The 14,426-nt window shown below is 56.9% G+C and overlaps 1 protein-coding gene and 1 long non-coding RNA gene across 2 annotated transcripts in view; one reads left to right on the top strand and one right to left on the bottom strand.

The window, feature by feature from the left end:
* Positions 1-579: 579 nt before the first annotated feature.
* C7H4orf50 (chromosome 7 C4orf50 homolog) overlaps positions 580-14,426 on the bottom strand; it is a 52,561-nt gene continuing 38,714 nt past the window's right edge. Inside the window, exons 11-14 of the mRNA XM_034636020.2 lie at positions 6,730-6,778; positions 5,192-5,313; positions 1,184-1,372; positions 580-997 (exon numbers count right to left, since the gene is read on the bottom strand). Of these exons, the coding sequence (XP_034491911.2) occupies positions 824-997; positions 1,184-1,372; positions 5,192-5,313; positions 6,730-6,778 (534 nt within the window). The 3' untranslated portion in view covers positions 580-823. The remainder of the gene's footprint in view (positions 998-1,183; positions 1,373-5,191; positions 5,314-6,729; positions 6,779-14,426) is intronic.
* On the top strand, positions 8,325-10,205 carry LOC139706490 (uncharacterized). Its single transcript, XR_011708111.1, has 2 exons — positions 8,325-8,620; positions 9,413-10,205. It is a non-coding gene; the product is annotated as an uncharacterized lncRNA (long non-coding RNA).

The following is a 14,426-nucleotide window of genomic DNA, read 5'->3' as shown; positions in this document are numbered from 1 at the left end:
GCAGAGCCACTGGCCATTAGGAGTGCGGGGTGGACACAGCGACCGCTCACAGCACCCGCAGCCCATGCGGAACGGACGCAAGCCCAGGAGCACCTGTCACTGGTGCCCCAACTTTCCTGGGAATGAACCCCCCGTTTCTAGAATTGCTCCGTGGTCAGTCAGGTGACACGTGAAGGGGCGGGACTCCCTGTGCTGCCGTGTTTAAACAGAATCTGGGTGCTCTGCCCACCTCCTGGGAGCCCCATTCCTCATCCCCGTCCTCCCTCGTCCTGACATGAAGACGTCCCCTCCTCCAGGAGGGAACAGTGGGCAGGTAGCCTGGCCTTTCGCTGGCGGCTGACTTGTCCTCGCCAGCCCAGCAGCGCTGCCCTTCCCTTGGCCTGTGGCTCCGGCAGGGCAGCCGGGGACTGCAGAGCGGATGATGGGCATGTGTGTGTCTCTGGTGGCCCTGTGGGGACAGGGCCCACACTGCTGGTGTCTTTCACTCCTACTGAGCTGCCCGGATCAACGGATTTGGAGCGAATGGGCTGATTAGAAATTTCTGATCGTCTTTAGTGTTTTAATGTAAAGTGTGTGATTTCTAGAGGAGGAAACACCTCCTAAAACATGGGGGGGGGACAGGGGGAGGGGCCCGGGGGCAGAAAGTGAGACCGCTCTCCCTGGTGGAGCCGCGGCTGCCAGACTACGCTGGCCCCACGGCCTCCGTTGGCCCCACGGCCTCCGTACCGCTGCGGCTCGGCTGGGTGGCCCTCCTGGAGCCGCTGTGGGCACTGGAGGACGTCCTTCAGCCCCTGCCCTTGTCCCCCTGGCCGCAGCCAGCCAGCTATGATCTCCAAATGTCTCCGACGTGGTCACACTTTGCCGTGGGGATGAAGGTGCCCGGCTGAGAAGCAGGGGCCTGGCGCAGGGGGTGGCCTGGCGCAGGGGGTGGCGATGGCTGGCCTCTGCTGCCAGACTCCTCGACACTCGCGGGCACGGCACGGCTTTCCTCCCAAGCCTGATGGAGAACACAAGTCCCTACGCCAAAGGCAAAACCGCTTGCCACTAAATGAGAGCTCTGATTGCCACCAATTTCTTAAAGCACCCTCGGAAGGTTCTGCTTCAAATATTTATGGAGTCTATGAAAAGCCCCGGAGAACGAGTGCTTCTATTAAATTCCTAACTGCAGCGGTGATTTATTGACCTGGGAATAGCCGCAAATGCTTTGTCTGAGCTCTTGGTGAAGAGCCAGGATCCTCGCCGGGCTCAGGACCTCCGAGGCTGGCAGAAGGCTGTGGGCGTGGGGGCCAGGATGGGGCTCTCCGCCTGGTTCCACGGTGACCACTGCTGGCCCAGGTCCAGGATCCAGGGTGGGCCCCGAGGGCAGAGGCGGCTGGGGGCGAGAGCAGAGAGAAAAGGTCTCCGCACGACGTGTTCACAAAAGCCCCTCAGACGACGCCTTCTCTACAAGGCAGAGGTGACAAAGATGACCAGCTCTCACTGAGCATTCTGCACCTGGGCCCGGTGTCCCTCACCTTCTATTGCAGGGTGTGGCTGAGGAAGCCCGGGTGGGGGTGGGGGAGCCTGTCACACACGCCATCCAGCAGGTGCCCGCCAGTACGATTGCTGCTGGCCCTACTGAGTGGACGTCCTCAATAGGCTTCTTGTCCCAGAGACAAGAGAAAACCAGCTTCCCGTCTGTTCTCCAGATGCCCACCTCAGGGGCAGCTCCTACAGGGCCCGAGAACATGCCACCACAGTAAACGCCCCCAGCAGGCTGTCACCAGGCCCCACACCCACCGGAAACGGGCCTGGTTTCAAGACCCCCAGCACCTGTCTGAGTGCTGGGACTGACGTGCGTGTCGTCCACCCCAGGCCCTCGGAGGCTGACTCCCCTCCCTCTGAACGTCCTCCGCCAGCCGCGAGGCGCAGGTGCTGTCTTCCAGGAAGCGCACCCCACATCCTCGGAGCAGCTCCTCCCAGGAAAGACAGGAAGTGACCTCGCTGGGCAGCAGATGCGCCTGCTCCTTCCCCTTTGCTGGGGTGTGGGGCCGGTCTGCGGCTCCCAACCGGGCCCCCAGGATGGAGCAAGCAGCAAGCTCCTCGGCTCGCAGGAGCAGGGGGCAGGAGCGGGGGCAGCGGTGGCTGTGCCTGCTCAGTGCTGTCTGCCTGAGGAGGAAGCCGGCAGCAGAGGAGCCCTGAGCTCTGTGCCTCCCCAGGTGCCAGGCACAGTGGCCAGCACCCCCGGGGACACCCACGGCGGGCGAGGCACACAATGAACAAGCCCGCTGCAGAGCTGCAGGGAAGGCGCACCCGTGGGCAAGACGGGCACCCAGGAGGGCGGCGGCTGCACAGGGAGTGGGGAGGCTGAGCCGGGCAGGAGGAGGAGCAGTTCTACCAGGTGTCAAGAACCACCGAGCAGTGCCACAGGAGCCCCCGTGGAGGCAACCCCAGCTCCAGGAGTCTGCGCTTCACCTCGTCTTGATGATAATGACACTTTAAAGCATTCAGCACTACCTTATTCTTTAGGGAAAGAATACTCTAATAATTTCCTACGACCTGGGACAGTGACTGAGCTCTTAGGATTTGCCATGATAACACACTCCATGTTGATTCGTTTGACCTACACGAAAAATAAAAAATAAAAACAACACAAGGAAGTATTATTACCCCACACACAGATGAAGAAGAAGAGGCCCAGAGAGGCTAAGTGATTTGTCCAAGGCCACACAGCTAAGGAAGCTGAGCCAAGACTCAAACTCAGACCTCGTGGCTCCAGAGCTGCGTTGCTCCCCACGGCTGTCTACTGCTGAAGCCGGACGCGGCCCTGAGGGTGACAGGGTCAGGCTGTGAAGACTTTGGAGGGTTAGCCAGCCTCACCGTCTGCAGGCTTCCCAGCCTGTGGGGAGGTGTGTGTTCTCAGCCCTCCTGCCTCTTCTTCCTCTTTCCCCAAGCTCAGCCACATGACTGTGACCTGTGACAAATTTAGCTGCTGCCCTTCAATACTCCGTGACCTGCTTTTCCTTGTAGGCCAGGTTACTAACTCGTCCCTTCTCACCCGGGAGGCCCTTCCCAAGACAGCCTGGCATGTGGCCCACAGTCTGTTCCTGCCCAGGGCAGGGAACTCTGTTCCCAGCTGCCCACGACAATGACCAGGACCTAGAGCAAAGCCTGACCTGCAATGCTGGGGACAAGCGCAGTGCCCAGGGCCTCCTAGGGAAAGAGCCCAACCTGCACCCTGCAGGTGGCGAAGGCCTCCCAGGGCCACGCAGCCTGCTACCCTGAGACTGACATTGTCATCTAGCTACCAGCAAACCAAGGTCCCCGTGCTCGGGACAGATTCCATCACAAGATCTCCACCCCGGGTGGTGGTGCTGAAGAAGGACCAGAACAGCTGAGAGGCGTGGACCCCAGGGCCCTGGGGGGCACCACGGCCTCCTGCCCTCCCGCACGCTGGCCTGTGTCCTTGAGCCCTCTGTGTGGGTTTCTGCCCTGTGTCCCTGAGAACAGGTTCTTCCCCACCCTGGGCTCCAGGGCAGACCTTCAGCCAGGGCCCCAGTTTGGGCCCAGCCTGGCACCTTGGACTGGCCTCCTCTGTGCACCCCTCCTTCAGGGCAAGGGGGGGCTGGTGCTCCTGCCAGTGTTGTGCTGGGGCTCTCTTCACCTCCTGGTACCTCTCTGCTCCCTGGTGCCCCTGCTGCAGCCACCCTGGATGGCCTGCAATCCCCCACGTGCTCACCCACCCGTCTTTGCCTGCAGCGCCTTCTGTGGATAACGCAGGGCAAACCCAGTTAGAGGGGATCTTCTACAGGAAGATCAAGGTGGAAAGAAGTTCTTACTGTTAGCTGATGATCAGCCTGAACCAAGAACTCAAGTGCAGTCCACCCGTCAGAAAAAGAAGACCTTTACGGAGGTAGCAATAGCTACCCTTGAGGATGCTTCTCCTGTAATAAATACTGAAATGCACAAGGTCATCGAATTGTCCCAAAGATCTGAGAGCTAAGGATCGCTGTCTTTGTTTTTTATATAAAAAATTGACCATAGGGACAGGAAAGACGCCACAGGATTAAAAGATGGGAAAAGTAAATACCAGCAGGCTGAAGTAAAAAGATGAGGGCGCACAGCTCTGTTTAGCGGCTCGGCCACCTCTTCCACAGAGACAGATCAACATCCCACTGAACTAGCAGGGGCCGGGCTGAGATTCGAACTCAGATCTCCAGGCCCCAGAGCTCACAAGTTAAGTAGGCTTTGCCTGGGAGCCTTCGAGGTGCTGCCCCGGAAGTGCCCCACTAGGGTATTTTGGACCAAACCCGCCATAAGTAGAACTAGAAAATCTAGACACCATGTGACCAATCATGGGTTTGAAATGACCTGGGAGCTACTGAGGCCGTGGGAATATGAGGTGCTGAAATGGAAAGCAGGAGAGGAGAGAGCAGGGCACCAAGATCCCTTGTCCCCTCGGGCGAGGACAGAGGGCAGAGCTTCCTGGTGAGCCAGATAGCTGAGGGGTGTGGGGTGACGGGAGCTCCCAGCAGCCCACAGGGTGGACGGGGCCAGGGGCGGACCCTGACAGCACCATGGCTTTCGTGCCCCAGGAGTTGGAGTGAAGGGGACAGGGCAGAGAGACCCGGGACTGGGACTCGTCTTGGAATCAGTCTGGTGTGAGGGCTGAGTGCCAGGCCCACCCTGTTAGAGCAAAGAGGAGTCCTCTGTGGGTGCAGACTCCGTCGGGCAGAACCTCAAATGAGGGCTCCAGGTTCCCACGCGTGATGCCCAGCTCGCATTAGAAAATAGCAAGGCGGCCCTGGCCTGGTGGCACCCAGGGCTCGGGAGGCTGAGGCGGGAGGATCGCGAGTTCAAAGTCAGCCTCAGCAAATTGAGGCACTAAACAACCCAGTAAACCCTCTCTCTAAAAAAAAATACAGAAAAGGGCTCAGGATGTGGCTGAGGTCAAATCCTGGTAACCCCCCCAAAAAACAAAAACAAGGTGTAAAGCACACAATTTGACCAAAACCAAACATTTAAAAGTAGACAACAGAAAGCGACTGGGATGGGAAACCAGGGACCCTTGGGGTATTGGTTCGGTTTCGTTTCCTGACCTGCGGTGGCATCATAGAAATGCAGCACTTGGAAAATGATTGCACTTTGATAATTGCACTATATTTTCAATAAACAACAAAATTACAAAAGTAGGTGACTGTTGTCCTCTCACCTTTGGCGAATCCAGCCGAGCTGTCGGTGCTGGCCACTCAGCCTTGGGAAAAGGCCAGGAGTCTGAGCGCAACGGGCTTTGGAGGACACCGTCTGTTTCAAAACTCGGCAGCTGTTCCTGAACTAGAAGGGATGGTCTCAGTCAAGCCTCGGCCCCGGGATCTGTTTCAGAAGCACCGTCTCTGAGTCCCATGATAACCTCCTTCATTCTCCCACTGTCCCTGGCCATTCCAGGTCCCCACCACCACAGCAGATGCCCTTGAACTTGAGTGTCATGCCCCTCCTGAGACTGTCCCTGCCTGGCGGCTGCCTCCCCCTGCTGGCCACAGCCCGCAGTGCAGTGTCCGCCCAGCCAGCTCTCTCAGGGAGGATGGCACCATCCAGACACCTGCCCAGACACCTCTCCATCTGGTCTCCTTGAAAGATGAGGAAGCTGAGCCAGAGGAGGGAGGGGACTTCCCCGAGGCTGCAGTAAGTTGGAGTAAGTGGCGGAGCTGGGACCAGCTAGAACCTGTACCTCTCCAACTGTGAAGACTGTACCCACCAGGCTGCTGGGAAAGAAAGCAGACACCGAGGGCAGCCCCCTCCCATAGATTTGGGCTGAAAAGACGCCTTCCCCATTATTTTTCCTTCCTCTCGTGTGCCTACACTCTGCTATGTGTAGGGCACCAAAAGGGAAGACCACAGTATCCTCCTTTTGAAGATAGGAGCCTGCAGCTCAGAGAGGCTAATGAACCCATCCCAGATCACATGAACAGACTTGAAGAGAGCGAGTTAGTCTTCAGGGTAACACCATCCACACTCACCTGCTAGCACACAAGCCTAAACAAATCTGTGTGCTCCACCTCCTCCCGTGCTACTGGTGAGTCCTGCCCCATCCCCTCCTGATAGTAAGCACCACTTAAGGCTCAGGGAAATTTTGTCTGGTCAGGTAGCATCTTAATTTCTTGATAAAAAACAACAGAAAAGCCACTCAGGCTGCCCTAACTCTGAGCAGCTGTGGCTGCCAATCACGTTCGGGTCTGTGTACCCTCCACCTGTGGTCACAGAGTGCTCCGGGTGCCGTCTTGCTTCCCTTTAGTAGAATATTGCAGCCCTCACGCCCCCACTGGGTACCCTTCAGCGCCTCTAGTGAAGGAGGTGCGTCACTGAGGATGCTGAGTCAGCCTGCTGAGGGCTGCCCCCTTCACCCTGTGGGTACACCCCGTGGATTCTCCCCTCAGCCCCCTTCACCCCTCTGGATGCACCCCATGGATTCTCACACAGACAACTATGCACTTGGAGTGAATTTCAGGGCCAAGGAGGGAAATGACACTTATGGTGAAACTGCAGGGCTGGGGCTTTGGGCCTTCTGAATGCTTCCATTGTGTTCTTAATTGTGTGAAGGGCAGGCCAAGTGTCCAAGGTGAGGGAGGGGTGGGCCTCACGCCTTCAGTAGTGTGAACCTGACAGTGGACAGACCCTTCCCACTCCACCGGCGGTCCTGCTGGCCAGGATTTTTTTTTCTGCATACACAGATTCATTGCAAACTGCACTGACCTCTTGCAGCTGCTGTCCCCTGGGAGCCGACGTCCAGGTGGGGGCTTGTCTGGAAGAAAAGATACCCGAGTGGTCATTCTGGCACAGGACAGAAAGCCTTGCTCAGAAGCCCAAAGCCGGGGCTCTCAGGGCGGCTGCTGGCCCCGCACAGAGTCTGGGGTGGCATCAGCTCTGCTGGAGGGGGCGGCGGGCACCTCCCTCCCTGCTCCCAGGAGATACTCACAAGGAAACAGTTCATTTACTTATCAAATCTCTAAATGGAGCTGGTAACAAATGCTTTTAAGAATCTGCCATTAAAATAAACTTTAATGTGGACTTCAGCATCTCCTGGGGCCCCTGATTCTGTCCCATGGGGATTCTGGTGGGACTTAGCCTGAGTCTACCTCCTGCACCCACAGCCACACCGTCCCACAGGGTCTGTAAGAGGGACAGCAGTGGCCACTCAGCAGGTCACCCCGGCAGCCCCCAGTCAGTGGAACGAGACAACTGTGGGATCCTCAGGGCAGACTGCAGCTAGCTCCAGACCAGCAGCCCAGACTCTGCTTCCCCTGGGGCGTCTCTGGTGGAGCAGTGGCCTGCAGGACGGAGCCCTGATGTCCCCTCCCCTCTCCATTTCAACACCCGTCCAGAGCCCCCTGTGTGCTGGCCCAGCTCAGCCCCTGCCTGGAAGCCTCCTGCTCCCTGGGGACCTTCTGAGTGTGTCAGGCCCTGAGTGGCCCTCCCTGCCAGCTCCTGGCACAGTTCGGCCACTCGCCTGTCACAGAGCCCAGACCAGGCAGCAGCCAGAACTCACGCAGACTGACCAACCCCCAGGGCATGGACCCTGCTCAGCTTGACACCCCAAGCCCACCGCTGTGCCGGGGAAACCTCTGCTGGCCCCATGCTTGGAGCACAGAGGGTGCCTAACCTACGGGGCTCCAGGTCAATAGGAACTCGGTGGGCACTATCCTGAGACCTTGGCTCTTCTCCAGAAGGGGCCGCCGTGGCCCCTGGGCTCTCAGGCAGGCCATCATGGGGGGCTGGGCAGGCACCGCAGCCTCTGCCTGCGGCCCCACTACGCCTGGGCGGTCAGGCCTGTCCACTGCTTGTCAGCCTGTGGTTTTTCGACAGTGGCTCATGGGCAGAGCACCACTCCAGCAGGGAAGCCTGGACTCCCTTCCGCCCCTCGGACGCGGCTGTCTTCAAGCACATGAACTTACAGGCCCTGCCTCTGTAGCTGCAGGTTCCCAGGCCCCAGGACCCCTCCAGCTGTCCAGCTGGAGCGCCTTTGCTCCTCCCAGGCTTGGTCCAGAGCTTCCTCCTCCAGGGCACAGCCCCACCTGGCCCCGGCTCTGCTCATCATGGCTGCTCCCAACCACTGCCCTCGCTGACAGAGCCAGGCACCCTCCCCGGGTGGCGACTCCTTCCCTGTGACAACGAGGTTCCATTTGCCCTCACATCCCCAGAAAAGCTGCACATGCACTAAACTGGCTGCTGCGGCTCTGCATTCTGATGGGCCAGACAGGCACGTGACTCCTGGCGACTGGGGCATCCCAGTGTTAGAGTCTGTAAACAAGTCAAAATAACACCTGGCATTTAGCCAGGGGAATGTTAGAGTTCGTAAACAAGTCTGGATGGTGCCTGGCAAAATGCCAGAGGGAGTGGTTTGAGAAGTAACAAAAGCGAGCCATTAAGTGTGGAGATTTCTTATTGGTTCAGTGCTGTATCGAGTTTATGCTAATTAGATAAGCTATGTGGAATGTATAAATACTGCTCCTGTCCTGCAATAAACGGCTCCCACTCCTGCTGTATCAAGTACACAAGTTATTCGTCACCCCCCGGTTATTTTGCTGCAGCAAGCCGGACTGCGGCAGATGGTGGCCCGTTACGGGGAGCCCCGGGACACTCGGGGGTAAGTGACGAAAAAAAGCTGCCCGTCCAAAGATAGGACGGGAGCAAATCTGCTCGTCCCTAGGCAGATAGGGCGAGAGGAAAAATGGCCATTTTGAGAAAATGGAGAAGATTGATACAGTATGTTTGTGTCTTGTTTTGTCTCAGTGTATTGTATTGTCTTTGTGATGAAAATATGGAAGGGGTGAGAAGTAAATTACTAAGGGAAGGAGGCACCCCAGTGGAACCAAGAATAGTTAGGGCATGTGTTGATGGAAGCCCAGGAACTCTAGTCAGAAAGAAAAAGAAAGTTCAGAAGAAGAAGGATTATCAGGAAAAAAGTTGCAGCAAAAGGCTATTACTAAATACTTTTCGTTACCGGAGGGTGCGTGAAGCGGAGAGGCGGCTGCCAAGTGTGCAAGCCGGTCACAGCACAGCAAGGATTTTCCAAGAGGCAGCGGCGACTGGCCCTTCCCCGCCTCCTGGCCGGGGAGCTGGCTCTTCCACTGCCGCGAGCCCAAATCTAGACCTGACCTGGAGGCACAGTCTCGCAGGCTCTTGCTCCCTGTGCCCAGTAGCAGTTTGAGTCCGGGACACTCCCCAGGGCCATCTGGGGGCTGCCCAGGCACTACAGCCAGCAGAAGACGCTACTGGTGTCCCTGATGTTTGGTCATTTTCAATGCCAATAACTAAACTACAATGTTTCTCCCACACCTGGAAGCTAATGAGTAATGAGCACTATTAAGGCTTATTTCAAATGTAAAAAACCTTGAGATAATGTACTAAATTGTTCAGAAGGTTGTTTTCTTAGTAGAATGCTACAGGATTTTCTTTAGCCATCCGGAGTTCCTGCCTTTGTCCCAGTGCCGGTAAAGACCAAGGTGGAAGAATTTCCAGTGTTGCTGAAAACCGGATGAGACTTCGGCTGAGAAACAGACGAAACTTCGGATCAAGCTAGCTGCCTGCAGAACTTACCTGAACTGTGAACTTAAGCTAGCTGCCTGCAGAACTTACCTGAACTGTGAACTTAAGCTAGCTGCCTGCAGAACTTACCTGGACTGTGATTTAAGCTAGCTTCCTGCAGAACTTACCTGGACTGTGAGTTAATCTATTTGAGACACTGCTTTACCTGGACTGAGACAACAAACTGTAATCTATAACAAATTGTAACTCGGTATCTTTGCTAACAGTGTCATTGCTGGTATAATTTTTCCAAGGGCTTCTTGCATGGAGCCATCAAGTGGCTTGGTATTGTGGCATTTTGTATCCTCCCTTTCTGTTTGTAGCAGGTTATTTATGGTGTTTCTCTAAAAACCACTATGGTCGTTATTTAAATTAAACAAAAGGGGGAAATGTTAGAGTCTGTAAACAAGTCAAAATAACACCTGGCATTTAGCCAGGGGAATGTTAGAGTTCGTAAACAAGTCTGGATGGTGCCTGGCAAAATGCCAGAGGGAGTGGTTTGAGAAGTAACAAAAGCGAGCCATTAAGTGTGGAGATTTCTTATTGGTTCAGTGCTGTATCGAGTTTATGCTAATTAGATAAGCTGTGTGGAATGTATAAATACTGCTCCTGTCCTGCAATAAACGGCTCCCACTCCTGCTGTATCAAGTACACAAGTTGTTCGTCACCCCCCTGATTATTCTGCTGCAGCTGGACTGCGGCATCCCAGGCCCAACCCAGCTCTGCAGTTACAAGTTCCGGGAGCTCGGCTGAGTCGGGGAGTTCTCCCAACCCACCTCCTACCCCGGTTGCAGGGCAGGACCCCCGGCCTCCGTGCAAGTCCTGCTGAAGGGAGAGAGGAACCTCCAGAGCTCCAGAGAGCAGCGCCCACAGAGCTTTCCAGGAACAATCCTCAAGGGCAGGAGCCAAGGAGAAAACCGTTGCCTGAGCCCTTGGAGGCTGGGCTGCGGTCGCCGGTTTCATGACTGCAGGGAGCTCAGGGCTTTGAGGGGTTGCTCCATTATCCCAGTCTCCACACTCCTCTCCCAATGAGGCCCTGGTTCTGAGGCCACGTGGGTCTCCCTGACTGTGCCCACTAGGAAACAAGGTGTTCCCAGGAGGCAGGAGGACAGGGCCAGCAGCTCCTGACCAGGTCACCCTGTGTTTTGCCAAGTCCAGCCAGGGTCCCGGCCTCCCCAGGGCAGGGACACTTTTTTGATTTGAATGTCGCTGGTGCCTGTGACAGGTGCTGCCCTGAGCATTTGACATGGGTCTCATTCAAACCTCACAGAGTCCTGGTGAGGATGGTGACCTCTACCTGGCCTAAGAGAACAGGTGGCTTACAGAGCAAAGGAACAGCACAAGGTCACAGCTTCTGCAGGATCTTGGCATGTTCACATGCAGGTGGCTCTGTGCCTGGAGAGAGGACAGCAAGCCACACACCCAGGAGCACAGGAGGCTGGGGGCGGGCCAGCTTGTCAGCTCCTCTACTGGACCCTCTGTCTGTCATGCAAGCCCCAAGCCACAGCTGGGACAAGGTCACCCAGGTGGGAGCAGGGATGAGCTGCCACGCTAGCCAGGGCCCACTCCTAGGCGAGCCCTGCGCTCCTCCCACCTCCTGTGGCATCCAGGCTCCTGCCTCCCAGGTCACCAGGAGGGGACAATATAACCAAGTACAAACAAAAAAGGGTGTCACATTTGGCATGTGAATGTCCACAACTTGAGTCTAAGTGAAAGCTAGAAAAACAGATTCCCCTGGGGCCGGGGTACAGAGAGGAGGGGAGGACAGGAAAGAGGCCCAGGAGCTGCCCAAGAGCTGCCCACTCAAGGTGAACGTGAAGGAGGGTGGCATTCATGCCCAGAGTGGTTTCAGGGGTGCAAGAACAGAGGAAACCTACAGTCCCCTTGTTCCATCTCCACCTGAAACCAAGGAGGTGGCAAGACCCTGGTGTTATCAGGTGAGGGCTCAGAGGGGACCTCATGGAATTGACCCCAGATAGCCAGAGCTGGAGAGGACCAGCAGAGCTGGAGAAGGAGACTCAGGCGACGCAGCAACCTGGGATGCTGCTGACCAGAGACGTGGGGGGACAGCCGTCAGCAGATGGCAGCACAGGTGGGCAACAGTGGTCAGGTGCTGGAAGGAGGGGTGTGGGTGCTGGACCAATTGAGGCTCAGATTCCACCCCCACCCAGACCAGGGAGAGAGGAGAAAAGGGAGAGAGAAAGTGCAGCAGGGGAGGTGCCTGCTGGCCCGGCCAGGTGGCCATGATCCAGGCCACACATCTCGTAAGGACAGAGCTCCAACAGCCCACCACCCTGTCATGTGGCCTTGACAGGTCATTGTAAACCTCCCTCCCAAGGGCAGGGGCCAGAAAAGGTGAGCCACCCAGCACTCTGGGCACCCCAGGGCTCAGCACCTCCAGGGATGCCCATGGAAGACCTACCTCAGAGGCCCACACGCCCTCCAGCCCCAGCCTTGGGCGCCAGGAGACACCCCTCTGTGCTCTGGCACATCCCACCCTGAGTCTACCAGTGACTCCCCAGCTGCAGGCAGCCCTCCTGGGCTCTCAGCCAGAGCCAAGGCCTCCATCAGGAATTCCGTCTGTGTCCTCTCTAAGGACAGTTCTTGCCCATAAAACAAGGAGGTGCTCTGCACCCACTTCCTGGGCAACTGCCAGCCGCAGCAAGGGGCTCAGGCTCCCCCGGGGCTCGACTGCTCGACTGCCTGGCCTCGGGTCTTCCCGGCCTGGACCACTGGCACTGCACCCTGCAGGGCCTGCTCCTCTGAGGGCAGTGGCCAGCCACACCCCTGCGTGGTCTTCCCCAAACCACTCCCACCCACCCAACTCCTCCAGCAGCTTCCCCTCAGTGAAGAACTAAGTGCAGATGCGCCTGCAGGGTGGTCAGGGCCATGTTCTCCCTCTTCTATGACCTCCCTCCTGGGCAGTCTCCTTGTGTCCGGCCTCCACCATAGGCATCCTCTGGGGATCTTCTTCTCCTTCTCCTCCTCCTCCTCTTCTTCCTCCTCCTCCTCCTCCTCCTTCTTCCTGCCTATACCTGGACAGATTCTGCACACTGAAGCCTGGCCTTCCAGCCCCAAGAGGGACTGCCCCCCCGAGGGCTTGGTAGGTGCCAGACCCAGACCTGCTGCCCAGTTTCCCCCAGCCCTGCCCAGCAACGATCACCCAGCCTGCCCTGGGGCAGTCCTTGCAGAGCCCTGCAGATTCCCACGGCCATGTTCAAGCCCAGCTCCTTCTCTGCATATACGGAGGCTGAGTTAGATGGCGACTTAGAGGTGTGTGTCTTTGAGCAAGGCTGGCACCCCCTTGAGCCTTTTGAGAGGAATAACAGTGATGTCCTGGTGTGGCCAGCATGATCTGTAAGTGTCCTCTGCCAGGGTCACAGAGCTAGACAGTGGCAGAGCTAAGAGGTTCAGGAACCCCAGGCCCTGGCATCTGCCCATACAAGGACCAGGCTCTGACCCGCACAAGGCTTCAGCACCTTTCTTTCCAGCAGCTGAACTATCCCCATTTTACAGATGAGAAAGTGAAGGCTCAGAGAACACCCTGTGTGAGCTGGCACCCGACTGAACCCGGGCATGTTTCTTTCCCAATGCTCACCATGAGGCGCCGTCACCCCTCCCTGGTCCATGTGCAGGTGTTGGCCTGTCTGGTCTCCACTTCTCCCCAGGACCTGCACCAGGCCTAGCTCAGGCCAGCAGGTGCTCAGTAAGTGCGTGGCGTGAAACCGCAGAGCCAGGTTTTGGGTTTGCAGACCATGCACTTGGGGGTGTCCTCTGAATAGTGCCAGATGGATCAGGAAGGACAAAAGCCACCTCAACAGAGGGAGCGAGGCTGGGCTCAGTCAAGACTGGACAGGAATGCAGAGGCCAGCGCAGCTGGCATTGTGGAAATTGACAGTGGCCTCTCAAAGGACTGGATCCTGGCTGAGGGGAGGCCCGTCCAGCCCAGGACAACATCCTCACAGGAAATGGAGGCGTCAGGCCAGTGACAGCAGCAACGCTCCCTGTTCTCATTCCAGGCTCCCAAGTGACCTTCTGCCTGTAAACAGTTACCAACTAACAAATGAACACACTGATTATGAATTTGACTTTCTGGATAACTAGAGGAAAAGAATGTGCTGACATATTTATCCATCGCCTGCACCTCGCCTGCAAGATACTTCAGCCTGCAACAAATCCCAGCCCATGTCACAAATAACTACAATGATTCAAAAAATACTTGAACTTCTGCTAAAGTTCTTTTTCCTAGATAATTAACTAATTAGTTAATGCTCTGACTTATGCCTCAGTGTCTGGGCTCAGTCCTCGTCAGTCAGCCTGGCCAATCCCAGTGAACATTTTGGATGTCGTTGCTGGGCCTGCAGACTAAGGGGAAGTGGGGCCCTTGCTGCCACACGCCTGCTCTGCAGACAGTCAGCAGCCCCCCACACTGCATTCCACACTTCCTGGAACTTTGCTTCAGTCCTGCCTCACTCGACACAGTTATTAGGCCCTACTGAGTGCCAGGGACTATGTCAGGCACTTCACGATTCTACCCTCTTTCCTCATCCCTATGCCAGCTCCGAAGAGCATGAACTTTGGGGCAGAGAAGAGCACTAGACCTGGAGTCTGGGGCTCTGCATTCAAGCTCTGGCTCTGCACCACGTCACCGAGGCCCTAGGCAGGCCTGGTGGGCCCCAGCTCTCCATCTCCTGGGCCGCGCAGTGGTTTGGCCTGGGGGGCATCTAGGACTCTCGGAGTCGGGGGTGGGGTAAGGAAGGGATGGAAAAGACTGTCCTGCTGGGGCAGAGCCAGGGGCACCAGGAGGAGCCGCTGCATGGGTGGTGTAGCCAGGAAGCCCTGCAGCCAGGGCTGGAGCAAGAGCA

Source organism: Marmota flaviventris, chromosome 7 (assembly GCF_047511675.1).
Source record: "Marmota flaviventris isolate mMarFla1 chromosome 7, mMarFla1.hap1, whole genome shotgun sequence".
NCBI classification, from domain to species: domain Eukaryota; kingdom Metazoa; phylum Chordata; class Mammalia; order Rodentia; family Sciuridae; genus Marmota; species Marmota flaviventris.
This window is presented reverse-complemented; position numbering and strand designations above follow the sequence as displayed.